The following is a 23,062-nucleotide window of genomic DNA, read 5'->3' on the forward strand; positions in this document are numbered from 1 at the left end:
TATTGGAATGCACCATATTGTATCTTTAATAAATACATAATGATCAAATATGGTTCCATTTGTGCTCTAACCTCAAATGAATAATATATTTTTTAAGATTATTATGTTAAGGTTATGACAATGATGATATTATTTAAGCCCTCAAATAAACTAATTTTATTTTATCTTTAATATTTTTTAACTATTCTCAAAATTTTATATAATTTTTTAACCACTAATGAATTACTCAATGAACACATAATTTAAGTAAAAAGAATTATAAGTGACAACATAAATTTAGAAATATTACTATTTTTTTTAAAATATCATCAATATTAAAATTTATAATAAAATCTCTAGTGATATATTTTACTTGAATAAAATTCATAATAATTAATTATTATGATACTCACATATATATATATATATCAATGTTATAATTTAAGAAAATAATGCAAATATTAACTTTATAAATAAAAAAATTTGGGATGTTATGAATGTAATTAACCTTTAATTTCCTTTATAATCACATTATTAGTGTATATGCGTATGCTTAGGAACACTAGAGCACTTCCCACAAGAAAAGCTCGAGGGTTGTGGATTTGGAATACTTTTTCTTGCTACTTATCTCTCCTACGTCAGAAGGCGCTGCGATCTCCGGCGAGGCCCAAAACCTGTTCGTCTCTCGGTCCGTCGTTCTCGCCGGCGTCAACTTATGTATGCGTCTATCAATTCCGCGTTACGATTCTTTATTTATTTTGATTTGAGCTTGTTATTTTATTCGGCGTTGTTTTAAAGCTAAAGTCCTGCAATAAAAACCCTCGGCTCGTCTTTGTTTATATAGCATTGGACGACCGGACGCTTCCTCTTACTGTCATTCTCTCGTCTTTCTTCTGCTACAAGTACGCAGATTCGTCTTCAGCCAACGTGGAAGGAGGAATCGGCCAATATGTTTGGCTCCACCAATCGTATGTTGATCTTTCGATTCCTCTTGCATTTTCTGTTTTGGTTTCGCATAGGACTCATCGGTTAATGTTGGCTAATATGTTTTTTCTAGTATTTGCTTCGGAGGAGCGCGATTGAAATCTGTAATGGCGTCGGAAGAATAAGACTTTTTTTTGTTTGAGATTTGAAGTTTTTTTTTTCCTTCATGGATTCGTTTTTCCACTTGTGCTGGGGCTTTTGTTTTGATCTTCTATGTATTTGTTTTGGCGTGGGTTCTGGAACGACTTGCTTATGGTGAGGGATTTTTATTTCGCTAATGGATTTTGTGAATTTAGGAATACCGGCGGAAGCTAGTTTGGTTTTTTCTTGTAATTTACCTTACTTCAGGAGCTTAGTGCTTTCAAAGCACTTTTGATTTTTGGAAATTCTTGTTCTAGTACGTGCTTATAGTTTCTTCCCTCGTTTATTTATGCTTATGATTTCTAACTGACTTGAATTTTCTCTTAATATGTGTGTTTAATTGAAGGATATTTATGAATTATGCAATTCTTTGCCTTCAGAGAAATGCACTAACTCCATATTTTTCGTTGTTTCACTTGTTGATGTTCAGCTTTTGGGCAGTCTTCAAGCAGCCCGTTTGGTTCTCCTTCAGTGTTTGGGCAAACAAACAGTGCTGCCAATAACCCTTTTGCTCCAAAGCCATTTAGTAGTCCAAATCTTTTTAGTTCTCAGACAGGTCTTTCAGCGTTCGGCGTATCAACTGGGGTCTTTGGGCAACCCACTACACCGGCATTTGGTGCTTCATCTACACCAGCATTTGGTGCTTCATCTACGCCAGCATTTGGGAGTTCAATGCCTTCCTTTGGGGCTTCATCTACCCCAGCATTTGGGACCTCTTCGTCTTCTTTTGGTGGTGAGTAGCTATTTGAGGTGATTGTTGAACATGTTCTTTGAGCAACTGCTTTTTGATGGAATGGTAGAAATGGAGTTGAACATTTGCAAGGGTAATTCTTCCATGCATTTGTGTTTATTGGCTGTATTTTTGTTCCACTCTAATGCCTGTGCGCACACACATGAACATGTGATGCATCTTTAAGCATACGTATGATATCTTATTCCATTTAAGCACTTACTTCGTAGTAGTCAACTAAAGCTTAAGAAGCAGATATGAACAATGCTTTAAATATAAATTTGTTGTCTCAGATTTTGTATAAACATTCACTGCAGTCATATATTATTTGAGCTTCTTATTCTTCAGTAGGTTTGCCTTTTTCATCGGACCATTATTAATCTGCTCTCTTTTCAAAAAGCTAATGTACATGTTAATGGAATGAATCAAGTTCATGAGGCTATTATAATCCATTCTTTTGAAAAAGGGTGAAATTCAAGGCATTGTAATGAATAACATTTATATTTTTATCATATTTTACCTCATTTTTAATTTAGTGAACTAACTAGTAGGAACAATCTGATTCTTATTTATTTATGAACGCGATAGTATCAAATCATGATAGATTATGTTGTTAGGACATTAGCACGCTTGCTAATATTTTTAATTTGTATTCCTGCCATGTTTCATTAATGTGGAAAAGTAAAATTTGAGCAAGTTTTAGAATTTGCAGACCCCGTTTCTGCTATGAAATTTAACAAGAAATGCAATATACATATTTACATCGGTTCTTTGATTTTTGCCAAAATGATTTCGAGAAGTTTGAATCTTTTATTTAGAATGCAGTCGAAAGGGATTCAGTGTTAGCTGTTTTCGGATCCCAAGTTGCTTTTCCTATTTGATAAGAGTTATTCTTTTTATTATATCTTTGAAGTAAATACTGCAATAATGTAAAGAGAATATCATTGATTTATTTTTTCTGAATATTTGCTTGTAATTTGTTAATTTAGCGGGCTGCTTGATTTAATATTTGAATACCATTGTTATCTAATTAACATTGGAACAAATACACCCTTAAAGCTTTCATTTATTGTCATTTGAATTCGTTTCTCTTCTTGTTTGAGAACATGTCATCTTCTATTCTGTGAGATCTCTGCAAATTGTAGGCCTTACATTTAATTTCATCATGCATTTTTTAAATTTATGTGATTATTTTGCTATTTATCTTCCTTATTTTTATTAGGATCTTCTGTTTTTGGGCAAAAACCAGCTTTTGGAGGATTTGGATCTACTCCCAGCCAAGCTAGTCCATTTGGCAGCTCATTTCAACAAACTCAGCCAGCATTTGGAAGCAGTCTGTTTGGTTCTTCCTCACCATTTGGTGCTTCAAGTCAACCTGCGTTTGGTGCCACTAGTGCCCCAGCATTTGGTTCAACAAGCTCGCCAGCATTTGGTGCAACTTCTACCCCAGCATTTGGTGCATCAAGCACCCCAGCTTTTGGTGCTGCTAGCACTCCAGCCTTCGGTTCTAACACCACACCAGCATTTGGCTCTACAACAACCCCTTTGTTTGGTAATACAGGAATGTCATTCGGGGCATCCAGTACCCCAGCATTCGGTGCTCAAAGCACATCATTGTTTGGTTCTTCAAGCACTCCAGCATTTGGTGGATCAAGTACTCCAGCTTTTGGTTCTTCCAGTTCTCCAGCTTTTGGTGGATCAAGTACATCTTCCTTCAGCTTTGGTTCTTCACCATCTTTTGGCCAGTCGACACCCACATTTGGTAGCTCACCATTTAGTTCAACGCCCTCGCCTTTTGGAGCTCAGAGCTCTCCATTTGGTAAGATTTCACAACATTTTATTTGTTTGGCTATTCAGTAGATTCTTTATGTAATCAAGCGGGCATGGTGCTGTTCTGGTTATTTGTAGCAATTTGAATTTATTTTTTTAAATATTGTTTTTCATTTGAGCTTTTCAATTACGGCAATCTAATTAATTACTCTTGCCAATTTGTCCTATTTGCAATGTTTATTTTCTCATATTACTCACTCATATCCTTGGTGTGATTTATATTATCCAGGAACTCAGACACCAACACCTACATTTGGGAGTCCTGGTTTTGGACAATCAACTTTTGGGAGTCAAACTGGAGGCAGTAGAGTAGCACCCTATAGTGCAACACCAGAGCCTGATGCTAGCGGTACACAGCCTGCTGGAAAGCTAGAGTCAATATCTGCAATGCCTATTTACAAAGATAAAAGCCATGAGGAATTGAGATGGGAGGATTATCAACGTGGCGATAAAGGTAGGACCATTGAAAATTGCATTTTGGCATAAATATTTAGCGGCAATTTTTGTGTCTAGGAGGCCGTGGCAATCATTTTATTTAGAATCTTATAAACGAATTGCTGTTCATAGCTTTTTTTGTTGGATTTACATTGAGAAAATGGTCATTAGATTATTTGTAAGGAGTCTTTTTAATCTCATTGATGAGGTCATCGATAGGAGATTTCGGCGCGTCTATCAGAGACGACCACGGAGATCGACGGCCATGATGGAGAGCCTCTATTATTGATTTTATTTGTACTAGCAGTTTATATGTTATGCATTTATTTTCTTAGTTTTTCCATTTTACCCTTGAGGGTATTAGTTGCTCTTGTAGCCCCAAGGGGCATTTTAGACTTTTGCATTTACTTTTATTTGGAGCCTATTTATATGACCCCTTGTATCTTGTATGGAATTAATGAATTATTGGATGAAATTTGCTACTATTGATCTCTTTGTGAGATCTCCATTCCCTTAGATCTCTCCGTGAGTTCTTGAGGGAATTCTCGTGGATCTCTGTGTGAGTTCCGGTATTCTTAATATTTCACTTTGCCAGTTTTAAAGAAAAAGAGGTACGTGAGTTTAGAAATTCTGAGTTTTCTCAACTTAATTTTTCCTGCTTTTAAGCTCTAGAATTCCATCTCCCAATCTTCCTTGCCACCGGCCCTGTTGGCTCGGCCAGAAGATTGGCCGCCAGCCAATTAAGCCGCCCGCTGCTAGCCAGGCTGCCGACTCCACTTCCCCCATCCAGCAACTTCCCCTGCCGCCGGATCCCCCCCCCTCTTGATCCAGATGTGTTTGGGTTCCAGATTACCCCAAATTAAGCATTTTCTTTATTTACATGAATGTGTGTTGTAGCATAATGATTTTGATAGGAAACACTTGAGATCTTAAGTGAAACCTAACGATCTTGACAAAAACCGCGATAACGATCATCCAATTCAAAGGAAAAATCAATAGTTTTTATTGTGATAATCAAACTAACGGAAGAAAAATATCAAGATACAATTGATCCTCTATTTGAGAGGAGGATATCTCTCTCCCAAATCTCTAGACGCCGCCAGAGCTAAAAAACCTAAACCTAAGAGATCTCAAAATTCAGCCAAATTCAAGATGTTTTAACCCTAGGAAAAAAAAACTATTTAATGCATACAATTCAAAAGGAAATCCCTAAACAACCCCTACTTTGAAATTTCCCTCCCAACTCCCTTCAAAAACTTTCCTAAACAGCTCTGTGAAGAGTTGGGCGGTCGGATCCTGCGTACAGGAGGCAAAGAACTTCCGCCTATTTTCCGTAAGCCGGTCCCGTATGGACCGGTCTAACAATACTCCCATCCCAAAGATCCACCTTGTCCGCAAGCTGGAAAGATAACACATTCCTCCATTCCCTCGCCATCACAAATGGTAAGCACTTGAAGAGCTCGGTCCTTACACCTGTGCCCAAGAGTATACTTCTCATCACATCTGAAATAGAGCCCTTTCGCCTTCTTCTCCTGTAATTCCGTTTCTGTGAGCTTCTTGATGTTCTCCCCATGTCTTCCTCCTGCAATATTTTCCTTTGAAGTCCCCCGAAGAATATTTGGTGTTAGCTCCTTGGATGTCAATAAGATGGTGGTTATCCTGTACGAGCCTCCTGAGCTATTGCCTCCCATTACTCTCTCCAGGTGCCTCTGATCCTCCACCAACTGAGCTAGCTTCATAGCCTCTCCCAAGTCACAAGATTTCATCACTCTAACTACTGCTCGGATCTCTGGTGTCAGTCTCTTCATGAAATTTTCCTTCAGCACTATCTCAGGAAGGCGGTCCAATCGGCTAGCTAGGTACTCGAATCTCTCCCGGTATTCCATCATTGAACCATCCCGTGTCAAGGCGAAGAATTGTTCGTAAAAGTCTCCTCCCCTGCCAGTTTGGAACTTTCAGCAAAAAAAAAAAAAAAACTTTAAGCCCCTGTCAGTTCGAAAACGTTCTTTTAAACAATCCTTGAACTCCCTTCAACTCTGTATGAGTTGTCGCATGTCCCTCTGCATGTACCAAGTCAAAGTCTTCCCTTCCAAACATAGGCTCGCTGCAGTCAGTCTCTCTTCCTCCGTCAACTTAAGTTGACGGCGAAGTATCTTTATACTTTGTAGATCGACCCGTGCACATCTTCTCTCTCAAAAATAGGCATACTCAGTTTCCTCACTCTCAGATCTCCTCCGTCAACCTTGCTTCCTCCAAAATTTCCCATTTCCCAAGGGGGTGGTTTCCCCCAATTGTGCCAATCATCTCTCCTTCGTTCACACCCAACCCTTTCATCACAAACCCACTTTCCCCCTTCAAATTCAACACCCCTTCGATCATACTCAACTATTCTCCTTTTAAATTCGACACTTCTTCGATTATAATCAAGTCATCACCTTTCAAATTCAGCCCCTCTTCTTTCAAATTCATCACCCGTCCACTCAAACCAACCCCCTCACGCCTCTCCACACACCCTCTACCTGTCTCCTCCCTAGGAATAGGCCCTAGGGGAGGCATTTTTTCTATTCCTTCCATAATCTCCACCTCTTGATCTTTCCTTCATCTGATCGGCTTAGGGTTTTCCCCATTTCCTTGGCTGTCGGCGCCTTCCCTTACCTCCGACGGCGATATTTTAGTTTGGCCCTCGAGCAGTTTCTTCAACATCTCTTCTAAGATGAAAATTTTCGAATCTAACTTATCATAGAAGGCTGAAATATCTTTTTTTATATCTAAAACTTGAGTTTGGAGATCTCAAATCTCAGATTTCATTTGTCCGATCTCTCTTTACAATACTTTCACCTTTCTTTCAGTCATGGGAACCTGGATTTCGGTTCCAATAGCAAAGATCAACAAGTTTGACGCGAATCTGGCTTCCCAAACAGCAAAAACAACAAGATCGGAGAGGAAAACGCAGCAAAAATCAGTGAGGAAGACTTCTATTTCAGCCCAAGAAATTACTTTGTTACCAATTTAATAGGAAACACTGGAGATCTCAAGTGAAACCTAACTATCTTGATAAAAACAGCGAGATAACTATCTCAAGCAGAATCAGCGAGAACGATCAACAAATCCAAAGGAAAAACCGGAAAAAGTAGTTTTTATTGCGATAATCAAACTAACGGAAGAAAAATAACAATATACAATTGATCCTCTATTCAAGAGGAGGATATATCTCTCCCAAATCTTTATACGCAGTTAGAGCCTAAAAACCTAAACTTAAGAGATATCTAATTTTAGCCAAATTCAAGATGTCCTAACCCTAGGAAAACAAACTATTTAATGCATACAATTCAAAAGGAAATCCCTAAACAGCCCCTACTTTGAAATTTCCCTCCCAACTCTCTTCAAAAACCTTCCTAAACAGCTCCGTGAAGAGTTGGGCGGTCGGATTCTACATATAGGAGGCGGAGAACTTCCGCCTATTTCCCGTAAACTCGGTCCCGTGCAGTGGACCGGTCTAACAGATTTAAACTGTGAATTCTTTCAACTCTTTTCTTGAAATCATAGCTTGGCAAGATATTAATATTTTAGAAGAAATCCTAACTCCTTAATTGGATGCGGGTCTCTATTTGTGTTTATTTCCGAATTAATGCGAAAGCTTAATAGCTAACCATTCTTCAAGTTGAAACTATTGAAGCATTCTTCAAGTTGAAACTATCAAAGCATAACTAACCTTAAGAAAAAAAAAAAAAAACAGGAAAATTATGATGTATAATGGCATGAACAACGCAATCCATAATAAGCAACTTCTAATCTATAGAAAAATATTTATTGACATTATATTTTTTGTGTTTATAGAGTTATATATGAGACGAACTTCTCTCTTTCTAGGAGAATGGTCATTCCACTCCAGGGAAATTTATTGTTACCCAATCCAATTGCCTCATTTACAAGTTGGGACTATAAGACCGCACTCGCCTTTTTTAAAAAAAAATTTCACTTCTTTTTATTTTATTATAATTGTTCATCTGTTATGGTTATACTCTTTGTGCAGCATCGGGAACCAGTTGGTTCAAAATTGACTGATCTCTCAGGACAACTTCAATATGTTGACAATATAAAATTTGAAACAAACTGATTTTTATGTCTTTATGAGCCCATTTTCTTTAAAATCTTTTTTTTAATTATTTTAAACTAGTTTGAAATGCTGCGAGGAAAATGAGACCGCATCCTTAATTAGTATTTAATTTACATTAGGATCTTTTGTCTATGAACTTGCATTCCTAATTGGGGCATTGACATTATGAAGAATTCTTGTAACCTTTGTTTTGCCTTTATAATTTTAGTCTCGCAGATTCAACAACTTGATGCCCTGAGAGTTAAATAGCAATATCTTCAGGATTCCCTGTTTGCTATCATTTTGTTTTTATTTCTTATAATTTCCTAGAATTGTTCACAATTATGCTACTTGCTGTACGCCAATTTGGTATCATAAAATTTATGTTGTTTTTCTATCTAAGTATGATCTCTTTTTTTTTTTCTGTAATTTTACCTTGATTTCAAAAAGTTTTGCATTTTTCTCCTTAAACGTGCGTTTTATAATAATCTAACTTGCCTAACCCTCACACTATGATAGATCGCTTGACATAGGGTTGGATAGACTAGTCCATATAAAAATTTATAATATCATCTCATAATGTGAGTCATTCAACACAGCCACAAAGCCACTAATTTGTCTTAATCTTGAATAATCTAAATTCTAAACACGAAGATAACTTTTGAATTCCAATGCATCATCATCGTCAACGTTGCTGTTATAATATCAAGCTATTGAATTCCTCACTTTCCATATGTGGGATTTTTATTATTTCTCTTACTAATAATTGCAATTTCTCCATTTTTTCATCAATGAACTTGGTGATTAGCCACCATTCAATAAATATGAATTTTATTGTAAAGAACATTATATTAGCTTTGCATGACTAGCGTTGAATGCGAAGATCATGATATTTGATCAATTCCAACCTCCTTATCTGTATAATTATTGCTGTGTGAATATGCACTTCAGATTTTCTTGTTCAATAAACTCCTCACATGTGACATCAAACGAATAATATTTTCAGTCCATCAAGGAAAAAAATTACAATAGCTAACTCAAGATCAGATGTTCGATCAATTTTCTTATAAATTTTCATTTATTTCGAGACATATGCTATTCACTTTATCATACTGCATTAGAACATATTTCAATTATTTTAATATACATCATTGTAAAATTGAAATCTTTTATTTTCTGATTCTGATGGTATAGTCAGTAGTAAAGCTATGATTAAACAATACTTCAACTTTTAAAAACTTTGTTCACGGTTAATGACTTGATGGGTCATTCAAGTAGTCTTCTTGGTTAGTCTAGACGATGGCATCACAATCAATGAAAATTTCTCACGAACCTTCTATGGTGGCCTATTGGACCCAATAAATTTTGGACTTTTGAACACTATTTGTTATTGTCCAACTTAGTATTGCCTTGACCTTCCTAGGACAATGATTGTCCACTGGATTGCTTTCTTCCACGACTGATTCAATCTTTTTGTGATTTTTTATTTTTTGAACTCTTAAAAAAAGACACAAAAAGAGACCTAGGAAGACACAAACCTAAGCTCTGATACCAAATTGATCAAGAAAAAATTTGGGAATAACCCCAAATTTTTGCAAGCAAAAATTACTCTTTCTAGGAACTAGAAGTTTACATGAAATACTAAAATTTAGATAAAATATGACATTTAAAACTAAACACAAACTCCACTTAAAACAACTTTATAATATAAAAACACTTACAATTTTTGGCGCTTACAAACACATATAATAAAACACCCTAAAGAAGCTCTTTTTTGCTTGAGAAGAAGGATATAAGTGGAAGGGAACTTGCGGAGAGAAGAAGAGATAAGGAGCTGAGACGAAGGAGGAGCAGCTCGCAAGCTTTCCTAGAAGGAGGAGAGGAAGAACGGAACAAGCTCGCAAGCTTTTCCAAAGAAAGAAGGAAAAACCCTCAGGTTTTTACTCTCCTAAAATACCACATCATATCTCTTTTTTATTATAAAACATCTCTAATTTATAGGAGAAATGGGGCTGCCAAACAGCTGGAATCACTTAATTAAACTAATTAAAAGAGGGGAAATGGAAGGAAATAAGGCTGTCCAAAATTCTGTCCAGAAACAGCTCCCAAAAATCAGCACAGGAAACGGGTAGGAGAAGCCACGGGAACACAGTCAGGGAGGAACCCGAAAAGCTAACTCAGAAACCGGGTAAGAGAAGCCACGGGAAAGCAGCAAGGGGGAGAAACCGAAAAGCCCATACAAGAATTCGGGACCAGCACCCAGTAGCCAGCCATGGGAACATCACAAAGGGAGAAACCGAAGGGACACAAGAAGGGGAAGATGCAGCCAAGGAGCAAATCGAAAAAGGCAGCAAGCAATCCAAAGCTTGCCTACATCAATATTTTAGTGTGTTAGTGTTGTCCTGTACCCCTTTACCTCCCCTAGTGTTCCCCCAACACCTACCCATGGATCCGGAACAAATTCAGGCGACTTTAGACCTTATTGTTGGTCAATTAGGCTCGGTTACTCAACAAATTAGAAACACCCAAACTGATTTGACGGACTTCAGACGCTAAACAGGAGAACGCCTAGATAACATCGAACGTTTAGGAAACCCGGCAATCTATACACCTTCAAGACCTCAGTCCCCTTATGCCGAAGAGGTTCGTACTGATCATGGACCTCCCCGAGATTACTATCGTACCAACCAAAGGCCCCATCACGAGCCCATTGGACAAAACCCCACTTGGGGAGATAACGACGCCCAACTGTTGAAAAAGATTAGGATTGATGCCCCATCCTTTGATGGCACTCTAGACCCCAAAGTTTTCCTAGATTGGCTTAAGGGTATGGATAACTACTTCAAATGGTATTACATTTCGGAGTCCAGAAAGGTTAGGTTTGCTGAAATGAAGTTAACCAGTATGGCTAGTCAGTACTGGACTAACCTCGAACACATGCGCGAAACCCAAGGGGAATACCCCATTACTGATTGGAGGATGAAGAAGCAAGAGCTAAAACAAAAATACCTCCCTCCATCATACTATCCTAAACTTTTGTACCGTTGGAATAGATTGACCCAGGGTAGCGAACCAGTCAGAGTACATTTTTGCTTTTGATGACTTTATGATCCATTGTACTGGTGAAGAGACCACCACTCCTGCCCAACTTCTTTCTATGTTTAGAGCCGGATTAAGGGAAGATCTTAGAAATGAACTTTTTGCCAGAGTGACTACCTTAGAAGCCACTTGTAGTCTTGTGTTAGACCTAGAAGAATCTAGAAGCCATGCCCATTCTAGGAATTAAGACTCTCGTCCTAACCCTTTCAAATCCTCTTCTAGCCAACCTCAAAACAAACCAACTGGCCCCGTAACCTGTCGACCCACTGCTGGGTCTTTCCAATCCCGCCCTGACTTTAAGGGTAAAACCCCTGAACAAGACACACCCAAAACCCCCGCGGGAACCAAATGTTTTAGGTGTCATGGGTATGGACACATAGCCTCACAATGTTCCAGCCCCTACAAAGTCACCATCATTGAGGAAGTCGTCGAAGAAGAGGATGAACTAGACATTGAACTAGTTCATCACATTGATGACGACGATGAATTTTTCTGTGAAGAAGATACTGCTGTGGTCCATTGTCTCCAGAAGATGGGTCACTTAGACCTACAAGTCGTTAGGTGTGCTCTTTCACAACTTAAGTTGAGTGACGACTGGCGAAGAACCTCAATCTTCACCACTTTCATCAAGATAGGTGACAAGAACCGCAAGGTCATCATTGATAGTGGAAGCTGTATTAATGCGGTGTCATCTGCTATGATTTCTAAGCTTCACTTGAAAGCCACACCGCACCCAAACCCCTACAAGGTCGCTTGGATCAACTCGACCGCCTTAGAAGTGAAAGATAGAAGTCTCATTCCTATTGAGTTTGTGGGATACAAGGAGAAGATATGGTGCGATGTTTTAACTATGGATGTTGGCCATATCATCCTCAGTCGCCCCTGGTTGTTCGATAATGACGTGCACATTTATGGGAGATCAAACACCTGCATGTTTGAGCACGAGGGCAAGAAGATTAAGCTCCTACTCACCCAACCCAAGTCTGCCAACGAAGAGGTAAAACCCACCCTCCTTAAACCCACTACAGGCCTAAATCTGTTAACCGCCAAAGACCTAGATACTGAATTAGAGTCAGGATCACCTTTATACGCCTTAGTGGCGCGGGAAGTGAGTGCCGATTTGGAGGAGTCTATTCCTGAAGAAGTAAAACCTCTCCTTGAAACCTTCGCTGACGTTTTCCTGGAAGATTTGCCCAACCAACTTCCATCACTAAGGGACATCCAACATGTTATTGACTTAGTACCCGGGGCTTCTTTGCCTAACCTACCCCATTACCACATGAACCCTACTGAGCATGTTGAGCTCAAGAAACAAGTGGATGAGTTGTTGCAACGTGATTTTAGTAAGGAGTGCCTTAGTCCGTGTGTTGTTCCCGCCATTCTAACCCCCAACAAGGATGGGTCGTGGAAAATGTGCGTTGATAGTCGCGCTATAAACAAAATCACGGTCAAGTATCATTTCCCCATCCCGCGTTTAGATGATATGTTAGACATGATGATCGGAGTCATCCTATTTTCTAAGATCGATCTTAAAAGTGACTACCACCAGATTAGAATTCGCCTGGGAGACGAATGGAAAACCGCTTTTAAAACCAAGGATGTATTGTATGAATGGACGGTGATGCCTTTTGGTCTGAGTAATACACCCAGTACCTTTATGAGAGTGATAACTCAGGTCCTCGGACCATTCCTAGAAAAATTTGTAGTGGTCTACTTTGATGATATCCTAATCTATAGTAACTCGGTGGATCAACATTTGAATCACCTAAAACAAGTTTGTGAGATTTTGAGGAAGGAACAGTTGTATGATAATCCTAAGAAATGCATGTTCCTCACTGATCATGTAACCTTTCTTGGATTTATCATTTCCTCCCAAGGTATATCCGCTGACCCTGAAAAATTGCGAGCAATCAATGAGTGACATGAACCTAAGAACATCAGAGACGGTAGAAGTTTTCACGGATTGGCCATATTTTATCGAAGATTCATCAAGAATTTTAGCACTATAGTGGGTCCGATAACTAACTGTTTGAAGAAAGGAGAGTTTCATTGGACGACATCTGCCTCTAAAGCCTTTGAGGAGATAACAAGGAAAATGATTGAAGCACCAGTCATGCGTCTGCCCGATTTTTTCAAAGTCTTAACTTGTGACGCCTCTGGTATCGTTATCAGTGGAGTCTTATCTCAAGAGGGACATCCCATTGTCTACTTTAGCAAAAAGTTGAACAATATTAGGCAACGATATTCTACCTACGATAAGGAATTTTATGCTATTATCTAGTCCCATAGGTCAATGTTTAAAATTGCGCAATTGGGTATTGATGAGTTTTTTGTTCATGAGGCGAGGTATAAAGCCTTAAGGCGTTTTGAGGTGTAAGCCTCAAAATCAAAAAAATAGCGTAAAGTGATAATAAATGTCTAAAGTGATTTTTTATGTAATACCTAAATAATATGTTAAATGATGACATTACACAAGATCTAAAGTGACAAGAGATAAATTGTGGGAAATAGAATTAAAATCCGAATATTATAAAAGCAAAATAATATTAAATATAGAAATTGCATAAAAGTATCATATAACATCAAGTTCAACTCCAAATTTTCTTTTTACTCAATTATGTACTCATTTTCTTTTAATTCTTAATAAAAGCTGGAATAGTTAGCAAAAACTTAGGAACTACACTGTCACACTGAGTTGGTCTTTATCCAAGTTATTGCATAACAAATTGGTCTATCACCCGCCTCATTCGATAGATTTGAATGCCTCCTAATATGCTTCTTTTTATTTTATTTCAATCATATTCATCTTTTAGAAATATTTTCATCAACATAAATATGAGATTAATGTTCCAAAATTTTTAGGGTAGGTTGTGTGCAGCTTTCAAGTGATTGTCAGTGACGACTATGACGATGTTGGCTACAGGATGGAGGTAGAGGCAATTACGAGGAAGTTGTTGCGCTTGTATGTGCATGAAGACGTGATTTATGTTAGTTTTAACTTTTAACAAAAAAAGTATAACAATAGGATGAGGCATAAGCCTCACGCTAGCGAGGCGAGGCGTGCCTTTAGGCGGGCCTCAGCTAAGCTTGAGGTGCAAGCCTCATAAAAAAGCTAGAGGCGTAAGCCTCGAGGCATTTTTCACTAGAATTGCGTTGAGGCGGGCCTCAAGGCGAGCCTCTTATTGCGCAATTTTAAATAATGCCTTAGGTATTGGAGACACCACCTGCTTCCCAAAGACTTTGTTATTTTCTCTGACCACGAAGCCTTGCGATACATAAACTCACAAAAGAAATTGAACGCACGATATGGTCCTTGGGTCTAATTCCTTCAAGAGTATTCGTACACGATCCGACACAAAGCAGGATCTGAAAATAAAGCAGCCAACGCCTTAAGCCGAAGAATAATGATCACTAGGGAAATGAGGACCAAAGTAATTGGGTTTGAACAAATGAAAAAAAGTTATACGGAATGCCAAGACTTCAAAGACACGTATGCATTATTGGTCAATGGAGGTGAACACATCATTGATGATTTCCTTTTAGAAGGTGGATATCTCTTTAAGTTCTACAAACTCTGAATCCCAAACACTTCACTTAGGGAATTCCCCGTGCAGGAACTACACGCGGGAGGTTTAGCAGGACATTTTGGACAAACCAAAAACATTGTCACTGTTGAGCAACAATTTTTCTGGCATAGTCTTAAGCGCGATGTCAGTAGGTTAGTAAAGAGATGTCACACTTGTTAGTTAGCAAAACAATGCAAGCAAAACACTGGGCTTTACACACCCCTTCCGGTACCCAACTGCCGCCCATGGCAAGATGTTAGCATGGACTTTGTTTTAGGGCTACCCAAAACAGTGAGAAAGCATGACTATGTGTGTGTGGTAGTAGAACGATTCTCTAAAATGCTAAATCATACACATTAACACATACATACACACATGCATGTATAATCCTATTATCAACTAAAATCGGAATAAACAAGGCCTTGTTCATATTTGACTCGATAAATATATGATCTTATATGCATATCATGATCCCATGCATGCCAAATTGTATTGGATAGTACTGAGTTAGGATAAAGAAACTTCGCATTATGATACTTCATGTACATTCTTCTTTACAAAATTGGTGGATACTGCAACATCTATATCTCAAGTGTATGTGGTGTGAAACCTGCCCGGAAAACCTCCGCGAAACCTGCAACCGAAGACCCTGTTTCCAAAGGATTAAGCAATGGAACAGTAACGATAGCTTAATTTCATTAAGTGGTAAAAACTACTGTGCCTCCTCTATCGACAAGGCATATAACAGGAGAAAATTAACAATGGCAATATCGAAAATAACTAAGTATTAAGAAAAGCTAATGATGAAGTCGTTATGAGCAGAGGTAGAGAATAGGAATTCCTTCAGAGTAGTGGCCACGGTGGCAAGCGTCCAGACAGCGGAAGTGGCCACGGTGGCAAGCCGTTGCCTCAGCGATCCGGTGTTCCCCCGATGGCTGCTTATTAACTGGAACCTAGAACCACATCAGTATGCTTGGAATGTCCTTAGACATTTGGTTTTCATTATTAATGGATGCTCTAGTCTAGGTTATATTTTTAGTTTATCTGACCTTCTACATGGCTTAGGTGAAATTATTGCCTAATATTTGCTATCCTAGCTCTAATATTGTGACATCCATCTTAGCTCTAATATTGTGACACCCATCTCTCGCATTCTCACATCTTGTGCATCTTATTTGGCATTCTATCTGTCTGTATTTTTCTTTTGCAATTCTGACTTTTGCCCCATGATATATATATTGTTATCATTATCTCTCATCTCTTTCCAAATAGAATATTTGTGTTGTATGCATGTACACAATCTTTTGTGATGAAATATGAACGCAGATCCAAAGCATATGCAGGTGTAAGCATGGACACGTTTGGGTCTGTGGGGTACAAATTCTATAATGATATTTGATTTTTTCAATACTTGTCAAGTCACAGTGTTTATACATTACTGTTCTTAAGACGTTTGCACTTGTGGTTCATATGCTTAGTTTTTTTGGGTGGCAACTGACAATGGCTCCCAGCAGTAGCTGCCCAATCTTTTCAAGTATTAAGTTGCACAGGTTCTTTTAGCCCCTGCCACCTTTATTTCTTGGTGAAGTAAATTACACCATTAGTTTGATGCTGGTAAGGTACTGAACTGAAGAGGACTTATCAACTTCTTTTTTGCTTAGTAATGTATAAAATTAAGGCTTAATGTTTCCAAGTATGCCTTTGTGGAAAAATACACAATTTTTACCAGTACAACAGAAATGAAAATATATGGTTTTGTAACCTTTGAAGGACATTCTACTTTTGGATGGATTGTCATCCCAATAGGATTTATCCCAATTTGGTGATGCTATATTTATCAATATATGTGAACTATGTTTGAGAGAGAATATTTTCACCTTTTGTTGAGAGCCTTGCACTAGCAATGCTTCTGTTATTTGGTACTTGAATTGTTTAGGTTTGCAGATGCATGTCACTTGTTACTATTGACTTTGTATTTTCCATTATTTTGTTTAGGTGGTCCAAACCCTGCTGGACAATCAGGTGGAATTAGTTTCCCTACTTCAACACAGGCAAATCCATTTGGTCAAACTAGTCCATTTGGCCAGACAAGTCCATTTGGTCAGACAAGTCCATTTGGTCAAACTAGTACTTTTGGTCAAACGAGTGCATTTGGGCAGCCTGCTGCAAATCCTTTCTCATCCACAACTTCTTCAAATCCTTTTGCTCCTAAAACTCCAGCTTTTGGTTCTACTGGTTTTGGATCATCATCAGCTTCACTTTTTAGCTCACCATTCTCTTCATCTTCAACAAGCCCTTTTGGTTCAACTTCTTCCACCCCTTCACTGTTTGGTGCACCTAGTGCCTCTGGATTTGGTTCTAGTACTTCATCCTCAATTTTTGGCGGTGGAAGTGCGCCGGCATTTGGCTCTTCACCTTCTATTTTTGGCTCCTCAATGGCGGGATCCGCTTCTTCCTTTGGATCTGGTCTAACTTTTGGCAACACTCAGTCATCTGGGCTGTTTTCTTCTACTCCTTCCATTGGGCAAACACCTTCGCCCTTTGGGCAGTCTACTGGTTTCCAACAGAGCATGCCAGCTTTTGGTTCTAGTCTATTCAGCGCACAACCAACTGGCTTTGGTGGAAGCCCATTCAGCAGTTCAACACCTTCATTGAGCAATCCTGTAGGATTTGGTCAAGCGACTGTAAGTGGCGTTTTCCATTTTTCCCATAATTTCTTCAACCTCGATGTACCTTGCTTTGTCTTTTTAATTTTGTTTATGTTCTTATTATTTTTTCTATATACCTTGCAGCCATCTCTTTCCACTCCTTTTCAACAGTCTGCTCCTGCACAAACGTCAAGTACCTTTTCTTTTGGTAATTTCGGTCAGACGCAAACAGGTAAACCTGATCATTAATGCAGTTTTTTTCCCTTTGTGAACCTACTTTCAAATGATTAAGTTCCATTTTTAGTAGCTTAGGTCATCTGCAAACTGACAAATCGCCTCATAAATGCAGTTCCCTTTTTCTCTGCTTATGCTTACATTGTGCATGTGGTGAGTGTCTGTCTTATTTCACATTTATCATTTCCATTTCAGCTCCTTCTGGAGGGTTTGGCAGCTTCCCGAGCACCTTTAATCAGGGAACTTTTGGACAGAGGTATGCTTCTGCTCTATTTTTTGCATATTTGTAACATCAAATTTGATAATTTTACGTAGTAATTGTATTATTTAGTGTTGCCTAATGCATTTTTCTACTATGAAATACATTGAAGGCCCCTTTTAGTTGTAAATAATCATTGTTCTGTTCAAAAAAGAATTGATGGTACATGAGGAATTTCTTTGTAGCTCTGTGCAACCCTCCACTTTTGAGGCCCCCTTTTACTTGGAAATAATTGTTGTCGAGTTCAAAAAAGATTACTTTTGAATTTTGAAGATTGCAGGATTCTTGTTATATTTAGCGAAGACAAAATATGGTGCCTATGTTTAATAGAACAAAAAGCTTCTCTCTGTGTGTTAAACTAGAATGGTGCTTATGAATTTTTTGCAGTAGCCAAATGGATTATATGCACCAAGGTCATTCTGCATAATGAGGTTTCTGGTATTCAAGTACATTGTATGACTGGTTGCTCATGTAGTTATTTTTCCTTTGCCGAAAATGCTGCATTTTATCATGTTTAAGAGGACATACTTCTTCTAGCCAGAAAAATATCAAAATTACATTATCTTTTGGTCACCTTTTTTGTAGTTTGGAGCTAAATACAATTTCACCACATATAGGAACGCAAATGTTTTGTTTGTATTTGCATACAACAACAACATTAAGCCTTTATCCCACTACATGCAGTCGGCTATATGAATTATTTTTTTCAATTTTGCCCTGTTAATAATCACATTCTTATTTAAATCTAAAAAAGAAATATAATTTCTAATATTTGCATTTGCATGCACTGATGTAATTTACTTGTTGTTTATTGTTGAACTTTTCCGGTCTAATATTTACTCTCAAATCATCCTATTATTGTCCTTTCTTGTTATCCTCAACTTTTTTGTACGTTTCTGTCTGTGTTATTGGACAAATTTCTTTGCAATGTCTGTAGAGAATATCCCAATGACTATCTCATCATTTATTTTGGACAAGTCTCTTTCAAAGATAAAGATTTTTTTTAAGGAACGAGTCTATCAAATATGAATATTTCTCTGGGAAAAGTTAATATGGCACGCATTGGAGCATTTCCAATGAGTATTTCTACAGGGAATGTCTCGGTAAGAATTTTTTTCATTTTATTGTCTGACTATGTTGTAATTTCTTATTTGCCTTCTGTAGCAATCCTGCCATTCAAGCTAACATTGTTATGCAACCCACTTCCATCACAAATCCTTTTGGAACGCTCCCTGTGATGCCTCAGATGTCGATTGGTCGTGTGGGATCTTCTGCTCCATCAGTTCAATATGGAATTTCTAGCATGCCTGTAAGTTACAGTTATTTGATGGCTACTGGTTATGCTCCCGCATCAAGCATTTTTTTCTTGTACTAATTTTGCCAGATTAAAATAGTGATCGATCTTGCTTTGCTTTAAGAAATGGCTTTATATTATTGTGCTAAAAATGGCATTTAAATGAACATACTATTTTATTTCGTTATTGCAGATTTCTGACAAACCAGCTCCAGTAAGGATATCATCTTTAGTGGCTCCTAGACACATATCACAGAGAAGAATCCGTTTGCCAGCAAGGAGATACCATCCTAAAAGTGATAGTGAAAGGGTCAGCTCATTTTTAATCTGCAAACTGGAATCTTTTACTTGATTTTAATTTACTGTTTATTTGATTATTTTATTTCGATTACTCATTTCATAAATGTGATTTGCCTTGGAAGAAGCATGAGCTAATGAAATTTGTCGCTTTACAGGTACCGTTCTTCACTGATGATGAACTGGCTCCAGGAACTCCGAAGGCAGATGCACTATTTATCCCAAGGGAGAATCCAAGGGCACTGATTATTCGTCCAAATGAACAATGGCCATCTACAAATGGCGCTAACAAACAATCAGTGCTGAAAAACAATTTTGGTTCCGCTAGTGTCAATGGTAATGTATGAAATTATGATTGTCTTTCTTTCATTCCTTTTTTGTTGTTTATGCTTTCCAGTTTGTGCATGGTACAAATCTATTAGCTTAGTGATGCTTATAAGGAATTTTGATCTAAACAAGCTTACTGCCAAATCCAGTACTTATTTCTTTAATATGTGAAGCTGAAAATTTTATGATTATTCATGTTTTTCAAAGATTCAGATAGCTACTTACATATGGGCTTCTCTTATTTACTTAATGATTAAGGATAATGTTTGAGTTTAAGGTGTCCTTTATTTTAATCAAGTGTATATACTGGCTTTCTTGGACATTTGCAGTATTGATTGTATGTAGCATAACAGATGGAACTTTTATAAGATGCTTGCCAAGCGATTGATTATTAAGTATTTAATTGAAAAAAATTATCTTGTCAACATTTAATAACTAAGGGAAAAAATACTGCTCCAGTGAGCATTGGCAGAGTCTTTCAACTTAAGCAATTAAATGAAGACTGCAGATCCTTATTACACATTTAGGTTATAGAATGTTTGATATGCAAGAAAACAGGTTGGAAATTTTTCTGTATTTGAAGGCATATTTGGAGGTTCAATCTTACTTTTAAGCTTTAGCCGGTGATGCTCTGTTTGATTTTAGGGTGCTGCAGGTGATAAATGCATAAACATATGTAGATTATTAAAAAACCATAGAATGGAAACAGAATTCTCTTCGTAAGAGTTAACTTCTGGCTGCAAATCTCATAAAAAAACAGGCAAAGTGGTGCTGTCAAGATTGTTTCATTTTTTCCTGTTTTTTATCTTCTTTTCCTCCATGCTTAATCTCTCTCTCTCTCTGTGCATGTATGCGAATGCATGCATTAGAGAAAGTTAAGCATTATGAGCGCACAAATATGTATCTATTTATGTAGGGTTTAGGTATAAATTGTCTTACTCTGATACTTTCTGTGATTTTACTGATATTTAATGCTATTGTCCAGGTAAACTTTCTACAGTGCCATCGGCTCCCATTCTGGGTGAATCCCATGCAGCTGATCTTGATGGTAAGTTATGTTTTTTTTTTTTTTTACATAAATTTTGTCCATCTGGGGGCTCTATTCAATGATTATGCTTTTTTACATTAGCTATATGGAAGAATATATGGTATCAAGGATTCAATAGACCTATTGGATATGTAGTCAGCACGGTTGGCGAACCAAGAGCTTTAGTGAGAGCTTGTTAAATTTGTGCTGTTTCTTAACCCTTAGCTGCTTGGAAATTTCTGGCTTGACGTGGGACAACTATAAGGGGATTTCTGGCTACAAGCAGGATTTAGTAAATCTTGCAAATAAATGTTTATTAAATCCTAAAAGCCTTCAGTCAAAATTATTTTTCATGGTAGATGTTATATTTGATTCAATTTTAGTAAAACATTTTTTGTATATACTTCAAAGATTTAGAATTTAAATGAATGTAAAGTAGAATCACGATAAATAGAATTTATGTACATCTCTGTAAGCCCATTTCTCTCATACTTTACTAAATTCAGAATTTAACCTAAAACAAGATTTAGGCCTCGTTTGACGCGGCTTATTTTTGCCATTTTTATTTCGAAATGGTAAAGATGTTTTTGAGTTGTTGTTTGATGCAAAACTGCTTTTCATGGAACTGTATTTTTGTACTGTTTTCAGAAGCTTTTTATATTGACTTTTTCGTTATAAAATTCCATTCTCTCAATCAAAGTTTTGAAAATTACATTTTTCTAAAAAGGCACCGGTAACCAAACGAAGCCTAAAGAATATAATATAATTTTATGTAGCTAAAAAAATTGTTTAGCTATATTTAGCATAAAATCTTATACCTAAATTTACCCCCCAACCAAAAAATCCCTGAACTACTATTCTTTTCAATCTATACCACTGATGACTTGGTTGCATTTATTTACCTTTACCTGAGCTTATCACATGCTAAACATGTTTACCATTTGTAACATTGTAAAGATCCTCCATCTATTTTCCTTGTTTATAATTGTCGCAGCCATTATTGCAGGAGTCCCAGCTGAGAATGGCCATGCAGAACAAACTCCATCTAAACCCCCTCAACATCCAAATGGCCTTAAAGACAACCACACTGAGAGGGTCAAAGAACCCCACTTCTCAATCTCCAGCCGCAGAGCCAGCGAGGCTGCCATTTCTTATGAACATGGCGCCGACATCGAAGCACTCATGCCAAAACTCTCTCTTGACAACTACTATTCTGAACCAAGCATTCCTGAACTGGCAGCCAAGGAGCGAGCTGAGCCCGGATTCTGTCGCCGAGTAAAAGATTTTGTCGTCGGTCGCAAAGCCTACGGAAGCATAAAATTCTTGGGCGAAACCGATGTGCGAAGACTCGACCTCGAGTCCATCATTCAGTTCAACCATCGTGAGGTGGTCGTCTACAGTGATGAGAGCACTAAGCCACCTGTAGGTCAGGGACTCAACAAACCAGCTGAAGTGACCCTTCTGAACGTCAAATGCTTGAACAAGAAAACTGGACAGAAATATATTGAAGGGCCAAAGGTTGAGAAATATAGTGAGATGTTGAAGAAGAAGAGTCTGGAACAGGGAGCTGAGTTTGTAGCATTTGATGCAGTGAAGGAGGAATGGAAGTTCAGAGTGAAACATTTCAGCAGATATGAGTTTCTAGTTGAGGAAGATGATGATTTTACCTCTTAATTATCACCATTAAAAAGGGCTTTAGATATTGTTTAAAGTGTTTGGGGCTTTCTGAAAAGTTGTAGTAAACGAATGTTTTGGAATTTATAGTTTTGTTTTATTTTGGTTGGTTGGTTGGTTAGTTTCTTTGTGGATATTTTGATGGATATGGATGGCTGTTTAGGCGTATTGTACAATTTGTGTTTCTATTAAATCTTTTATTTTGCTTGAACTACTCCATTTTTTTATTGAACATTTGAAGTTTTTTTTTTTTTAAATTTACAAAGTTCTAGACTTTTAATTTATCATTTTATGTGATCTTGAATATTAAGATCTCATCAATCAACATTGATTGCTGTTTACAAAATATAAATATAAGGATTGAATTTTATCAATTTTTATACTGATTTAGGCCTCGTTTGGGAAGACTTTTTTATTGCTTCTTAAAATAACATTTTAGTAT

The 23,062-nt window shown here is 37.5% G+C and overlaps 1 protein-coding gene across 3 annotated transcripts; it reads left to right on the forward strand.

Moving 5' to 3' along the window:
* Positions 1-539: 539 nt before the first annotated feature.
* On the forward strand, positions 540-22,834 carry LOC110113459 (nuclear pore complex protein NUP98A). Of its 3 annotated transcripts, none has more exons than XM_020846061.2 (13): positions 540-696; positions 824-947; positions 1,535-1,837; positions 3,057-3,653; positions 3,894-4,118; positions 16,856-17,544; positions 17,653-17,740; positions 17,938-17,998; positions 19,166-19,310; positions 19,489-19,605; positions 19,751-19,928; positions 20,905-20,967; positions 21,941-22,834. In XM_020846061.2, the coding sequence occupies exons 2-13, from the start codon at positions 929-931 to the stop codon at positions 22,618-22,620; spliced, it is 3,165 nt and encodes a 1,054-aa protein (XP_020701720.1). In that variant the 5' UTR covers positions 540-696; positions 824-928; the 3' UTR covers positions 22,621-22,834. The 3 variants fall into 3 exon arrangements, with proteins under 3 accessions (XP_020701720.1, XP_020701724.1, XP_020701725.1); XM_020846065.2 differs by having other exon boundaries at positions 21,953-22,834; XM_020846066.2 differs by having other exon boundaries at positions 3,084-3,653.
* The last annotated feature ends 228 nt before the right edge of the window (positions 22,835-23,062 follow it).

Source organism: Dendrobium catenatum, unplaced genomic scaffold (assembly GCF_001605985.2).
Source record: "Dendrobium catenatum unplaced genomic scaffold, ASM160598v2 fragScaff_scaffold_156, whole genome shotgun sequence".
In the NCBI taxonomy this organism is placed as follows: domain Eukaryota; kingdom Viridiplantae; phylum Streptophyta; class Magnoliopsida; order Asparagales; family Orchidaceae; genus Dendrobium; species Dendrobium catenatum.

Bases quoted from the DNA above. Each gene is read 5' to 3' on its own strand.
- LOC110113459 (XM_020846061.2), top strand. The intron at 17,999-19,165 runs GTATGCTTCTGC...TGCCTTCTGTAG, and splicing joins CAGGGAACTTTTGGACAGAG to CAATCCTGCCATTCAAGCTA. The intron at 19,311-19,488 runs GTAAGTTACAGT...TCGTTATTGCAG, and splicing joins ATGGAATTTCTAGCATGCCT to ATTTCTGACAAACCAGCTCC.